The 6,469-nt window shown below is 54.6% G+C and overlaps 1 protein-coding gene across 2 annotated transcripts in view; it reads left to right on the top strand.

The window, feature by feature from the left end:
- Positions 1-1,559: 1,559 nt before the first annotated feature.
- SLCO5A1 (solute carrier organic anion transporter family member 5A1) overlaps positions 1,560-6,469 on the top strand; it is a 156,797-nt gene continuing 151,887 nt past the window's right edge. Inside the window, exons 1-2 of one of the 2 annotated variants that reach the window (XM_023517554.1) lie at positions 1,560-1,766; positions 3,333-4,729. In XM_023517554.1, the coding sequence (XP_023373322.1) occupies positions 3,808-4,729 (922 nt within the window). In that variant the 5' untranslated portion in view covers positions 1,560-1,766; positions 3,333-3,807. Of the gene's footprint in view, positions 1,767-3,121; positions 4,730-6,469 lie in introns of those variants that run through there. The other variant, XM_003797257.1, reaches the window with a different exon arrangement.

Below are 6,469 nucleotides of genomic sequence, written 5' to 3'. Positions count from 1 at the left end.
GATCAGCTGTAGATCTGATGGCTATTGGACCAAAGAGAGATAATTACCAGATACCAAGTGCACTGATGAGTCGAGACGCCATCCAATGAAAAGGGAGGGAGTGGAGAATCAGGCTTAGAGGTTGAGAGCACAGACTTTGGAGCACATGGATTCATATTGTCTACAGACTAGCTCTGTGCCTTTATGAGGTTATTTAATCTCTGTACACTTGTCACATCTATAAAACGGAGACAATGTTCTCATTGGGTAAATCCCAGGGCCGGTGGAGTGGACAGCCAGCACAGTCATTGGTTGGGAGCAACCTTCTTTCCTTGACTGGGTCACCATCCTGCTCTGTCAGAGGTCATCCGTGTCCTCAGATACTCTTTTCAGGTGTCATCCTATTTGAGTTCTCTGTGGCCAGTGTGCATGAGACATCTGCTGTTTTGGCTTTTCTTTTTATCTCTGACCATTCCTTCTAATGTCCTTCCTTATCTTTCCCTCTCTCCTCCTAGGTCTCGGAGTCCCAAGGCCCCACCCATCTTCTTCCTCTATCTCTTCAGTTTAGATGATCTCCTCCATTCATCTCGTCCTTTCTCCCACGGCTTCCAGGCTGATGACTATCAGTCTGTAGTCCTAGGTCACACCTGCTGTGTATCCTGTGCCAGTGTCCATATGGATACATACACTTGGTGTCCCCCAGACATTTCAAACTCAATGCATCTAAAATGGGAACCATCTTTCCCCCTCTGGTATGTCTCTGCTGTGCTTTTGTTGGAGATCACACACCCAGTGACCCAGGGTGAAACTTGGGCCTCATCCTACATTGGCCTGTCCTCTCCTCCCTGGTCACATCCTCCTCCTCAATGTTTTCAGCCAGTCCCCTCCTGTCCACACCCCTTGTCATATTTTGCTTTGAGGTTGCCTCCTAACTTCCTTCTGTGCCCCCAGTGTGGCCTCCCTTCAATCTATCCCTGCCAGGGCCAGCTTTCTGGTGAGGAAGTCAGAATGTCACTGGCCCCTCAGTACTGACAGTCCATAACTTAGGAAAGAAACCTTTAGTGTCCTTCCTACTGGCTACTCCTGCAGGCCAGGTCTCTGCCCCATCCCTGCAATCCTCCAGCAACTCACCCACCTATTGACTGTTAGCACCACGCCCTTGAGCCTTGCACACGCTCTTCCAGCTGCCCAGAAACTCGGCTCAAGGATATTAAGTTCTCCAGGAGCAGGCTGTGTAGGATGTACCAATGGTACTGTAAGCCACTTACATGAAAATTCACTCCAAACCGAGATTTCCTCAGACCGGGAATCTTGTCCTGCTTATTTTTGGTCCCAGAACCTGCTATGGGTGGGTGAGGCAGGTGAGGTACACAAGGCATGTTATAAACTATCGGAAACAATTTCTTGATTCAGAGTGGCCTCTCTTCCTCCGCCTCTGAGCTTTTGAGAGCTGCTCCCCGGGGCTGCTGGCGCCAGCAGCCGCACAGGTGAAGGGCAGCCGCGTGGCTGGCGGGCTGAGGGCTGGGCCGGTGGCTGCCCGCGCGCCTGCGCCCTGGCCGCTCCAGTCCGGCCGCGTCTCTGTGCGCGTGTGTCTGGAGAGGAGGCGGCTTGGGTGACAGAAGAGGGATAGGGGGAAGAGTTCAGCGTGAGTCACAGACTCATTCACTGATTTCTCAGCGGCTGGACCGAGGCCGCGTCTCCAGGCGGCTCCCAACTATTCCCGTAGCTCCACAGTCCCACCTCCCGCGGTTCCACTCTGCCGGGCTGACTGACGGACAGACTCGCTAGTGAGTAGCTGTGGCTGGTGTGCCGGGCAGTCTTGTCCTCCCACGGGGTGTGTGTGTGTGTGCGCGCGCGCAGGGGGTGTCCCTGGGATTCCACGCCTGCTCCGAGAGCTCCCTGCCTGGATCCGCGTGTCCATCCGAGTCTGCGCTGCGGCGAGGGTGCTTGCCCAGGCAGGGGCTCGGAAGCCCCCCGCGCGGGGAGTTTGCGGGGATTCCCTGGCTCTGCACGCAGCGGCTGATGGGGTTCCCCGGGAAAGCGCCTGGGCAAGCAGGAGGCGGGGAAGCCCGGGCTTGTAAGTGGCTGGCAGGCCGGGAATCTGGGGACCTGCCTGGCCCAGTACAGCAGAGAGAGACGCCGGAGCTGCCAGCCTTTGCCAGCCCAGCCTCTCCCGTTTCTCCCTTATCCTTCCTGCCTTCTTTTCTCAGCAGCATCACAAAGGCGCGCCGCAGAATGAAAACCAAAGCAGCCAAGCCCGGCTCTCTCTCACCCGGTGCATATTCCCCCTGGGCTGGAGAAGTGTGGGGGGGGGCGATCTTAGGGCGAGGGGGCTTACCCCGGGGGCACGGCTGTTTGGTACTCTGGCTGAATTCCTGCTGGGTGCGGGATCGCGAGAGCGGCTCCAACACGTACACGGCGGGGCGTGTGTGGCCGCGCACGCGCGCCCGTACCCCGGGCCCACACACGCGGTGCGCTCAGTAAATAGCACTCCTCCGCGGCGGCCGGCGAGTGCGGAGCCGGCTCCGTGGGCTGCTCGGGCGCGTTTTGCCAGCCTGCCTGCCGGCTTCTCTTTGTTTGGTTGTGGCTCCTCTAGCTCTCGGCGGAGCAAATTGATTTTCGGTTTCGTTTGGTACTTGGTGCGCGCTGGGACTTAGTGTCGAATGCCCCAGGTATTTGTAATTGAATAGTTCTTTCGGGCAGGGGTTTATTTTTAGTGTTGGGAATAAAGAGGCAAGCATGTTGACCTTTTTGCGGCCGCCTTTGGCTTTGAGTACGTGTCTCTGGTGGAGCAGACAGATTCACATCTAGTCGCGCACACGTGCCAGCACACCAGTGTGCACACACATTTCTACACATGTAATGTGCCCCCCCAACCTTTTCTGTTTTTTAAAATTGGGACAGGGAATACACTGTATGTCATTAAAAAAAAACAACAAAAAAACAAAAAAAAACTTTCCTTTGTTCTTTGGGGCATTTTCTATTTTGAGTAATGGAGTGGGAGTACAAAAAGGTTGCAATTAGTTCACTCGAATAAAAGACACTGCCTGTGAGTCAGAGCTGCCAGGTTGATAATTATTAGCATATAAAGCAAATGCACTGTTTTAAGGCAAAAGGGGCGGGGCGGGGGCAGGTCCGCGGCAGACAATGAGGGAGAGTCTCTGCCGACCGCCTGCTGCTTATTGTTCCGGGCTGGAGACTGCAGCCCGCAGCTGCCGCCTTCTCCAGGGTCTAGCTCCTCGCTCGCCCCTCTGCCCTACTCCGGACCATCCTAGCACTGGCCCTTGGCGCGCAGGGACGCTAGCCTCAAGCCTCAGCCACCCGCCGCTGACCGTCCTTTCTTTGCTTTGCAGGTTGGCAACTTGACTCCTGAGGGTGTCGCGAGCCCAGGCGAAGAAGACCCGGAGTGCAAAGTGGGATGGGGTGCAGACAGCAGCGCTAAGTGCCCCCACGCTGGGCGCGGGGAGCACTCGCTCCTGGCCGCCGGCCGAGCGGTGGCGACGGCGGAGGGCATGAGCCCGGGACGCGCGGGGCGCCTGCCGCCAGCTACCGCCCGGAGAGGGACGCCAGGCAGGGCTCTTCGTAGGACCACGTGGACCCCTGCCCCCCGCGGCACGCCGCCGCGGAAGCTCGGGGCAGCGTCTGTGGTCAGGATGCGCTGGGCGCCTCCCGGCTGGTGAGGATGCCCCGTCGCGCGGCTCTGCTTCCCCAGACCCCGTCCCGGGCGTGCACGACTGAGTGGGCCCGGCTTCGGCCCCCAGTGCCGGTGGATGAAAAGCGCCGGAGTCCGTGGGTGCGATCAGCGATCGAGTCTGAATTCTGAGAGCCATGGACGAAGGAACTGGACTACAGCTCCAGGCGGGAGGTCAGCTGGAGGGGCTGGCCCCGGTAGGAGCTGTCCAGAAGAGCGAGGCGGAGACCTTCAGGTCTAAGAGTTTGCCGGTCCTGAGCAGCGCCTCCTGCCGGCCGGCTCTCGGTCCCGCGCGCGCAGACGCCGAGCCGGCCGCGGGCGGTGCGGATTCCGCGGGCAGCACGCAGCTGAAGCAGGGTCCGGACCCGACGGCCGGCAGCCCCTCCGACCCGTCCACTCCGGCGGGGATGGCGGGGCTTGTGGACTGTAACCACAGGGCGGACGTCAGCAAAACCGTCTCGGTGTCCTCCACGCTGGCCACCCTCCAGGAGAGCAGGTGTCTGTATGTGGTCCTCACGGATTCCCGATGCTTCCTGGTTTGCATGTGTTTTTTGACCTTCATCCAGGCGTTAATGGTCTCCGGGTACCTGAGCAGCGTCATCACCACCATCGAAAGGCGCTACAGTCTGAAGAGTTCCGAGTCGGGGCTGCTGGTCAGCTGCTTCGACATCGGGAACCTGGTGGTGGTCGTGTTCGTCAGCTACTTCGGCGGCCGGGGTCGGCGGCCCCTGTGGCTGGCCGTGGGCGGACTCCTCATCGCCTTCGGGGCTGCCCTCTTCACCTTGCCTCACTTCATCTCACCTCCCTACCAGATCCAAGAGTTAAACGCCTCGGTCCCCAACGACGGCCTGTGTCAGAGTGGCAACTCCACGGTGACCTTGACGACTTTGGAGACTCCTGCCTGCCTGAAGGACTCAGGAGGAAACAATCATTGGATCTACGTGGCTTTATTCATCTGCGCACAAATTCTCATTGGAATGGGCTCCACACCTATTTATACCCTGGGACCAACCTACCTAGATGACAATGTCAAGAAAGAAAACGCATCCTTGTACCTAGGTAAGACTAAACTGTTTTCTCACAGAAGTTTGACCCACAATGAAACTTACTTTAGGCTCGGCGCCTGTGGCTCAAGCGGCTAAGGCGCCAGCCACATACACCTGAGCTGGCGGTTTGAATCCAGCTGGGACCCGCCAAACAACAATAATGGCTGCAACCAAAAAATGGCCGGGCGTTGTGGTGGGCGCCTGTGGTCCCAGCTACTTGGGAGGCTGAGGCAGGAGACTCGCTTGAGCCCAGGAGTTGGAGGTTGCTGTGAGCTGTAATGCCACGGTACTCTACCCAGGGGGACAGCTTGAGGCTCTGTCTCAAAAAAAAAAAAAAAAAGAAAAGAAAAGAAAAAGAAACTTACTTTGCCTTCTAACAATTCAAAGGAAATAGTTTTTCGTATATTTTAAGCTTTAAGTTTCACTTTTTGTCTTAGCCTTGCTGAGGCATGTTTTTGGGCTGGGGGAGAATCAAGTGAGAGTTCTTGGGACAGATTTTCAGACTTCGAACTTCACATTTGCTTTTCCCAAGTAACACTAACTTTCCATTAAGGGGTAGTGCTTCCCTCTCTTGCTACTCACCTTTATCTTCTAATAAACGTGTTCAGAAAGGAATAGAAGTAACTAGTGTGTAAGGTTTTGAATTATTTACTGCTTTCATCTGCTGCAGCTTCTTGTTCCTGTCCCCAACAGCAGGGACACTGGAGGAGTCAGACTCTGTCACCCTCATGCTTGTATTTCACGCATGTCACCTGCATCACTATTTAGAGAAAAACAAACACAAACTTGAGCGGTATCAAATGACTGGATTATCTTTATGCAGAAGCAACAGCACAGGTTGTGAGGTTTATCCAAAGTTATTTTTCTTTATTTTATTCCTGGTTGAGGACCCTCAATTACTTGAACTTGGGAGAAGAATTTGTTACTATTTTCTGAAAAGCAATTGCTCTGGGATTTCACATGTTGTCTTACATAAATGGACACCAGTGGAGGGGGTGCTTAAGTAAGAGTGCTCACCAGAGGAAAACTTACTTTCTAGAAATCTGTGGTTGTCAGCATCTCCCTGTAGCATGTGCTTCTTCAAAACTGAACTTTTGGCCAGGTGCAGTGACTCAGACTGCAATCTTAGCACTCTGGGAAACTAAGGCTGCGGATTGCTTGAGCTTTGGAGTTGAGACCAGCTTGAGGAAGAATGAGACTCTGTCTCTACTAAAAATAGAAAATCTAGCCAGGCATTGTGGTGGGTGCCTGTTGTCCCAGCTACTCAGGAGGCTGAGGCAAGAGGATCACTTGAGCCCAAGAGTTTGAGGTTGCTGTGAGCTAGGCTGACAACATGGTACTCTACCCAGGGCGACAGAGTTAAGACTGCATCAAAACAAAACAAAACAAAAACAAAAAACAAGCAAACAAACAAAACAAAAGTGAACTTCTAAGGGATGGATTTGAACCCATGGAAAGGATCAATAGCTGTCGTACTAGAAGAGTTCTCTGATTGTCTGTTTTTCCACTGGAGTCCAACTAAAACAAGATAAAGGATTTTACCTTATTAGAAAATTAAAATGGTGGCTCAGCGCCCATAGCACAGTGGTTACAGCGTCAGCTACGTCACCAAGGATGGTGGGTTCCAACCCTGCGGGGCCAACTAAACAATAATGGCAACTGTGACAAAAAAATAGCCAGGCTTTGTGGCAGGCACCTGTAGTCCCAGCTACTTGGGAGGCTGAGGCAAGAGAATCACTTAAGCCCAAGAGTT

The sequence above is a fragment of the Otolemur garnettii genome, unplaced genomic scaffold (assembly GCF_000181295.1).
Source record: "Otolemur garnettii isolate 467f Iridium unplaced genomic scaffold, OtoGar3 scaffold00113, whole genome shotgun sequence".
NCBI classification, from domain to species: domain Eukaryota; kingdom Metazoa; phylum Chordata; class Mammalia; order Primates; family Galagidae; genus Otolemur; species Otolemur garnettii.
This window is presented reverse-complemented; position numbering and strand designations above follow the sequence as displayed.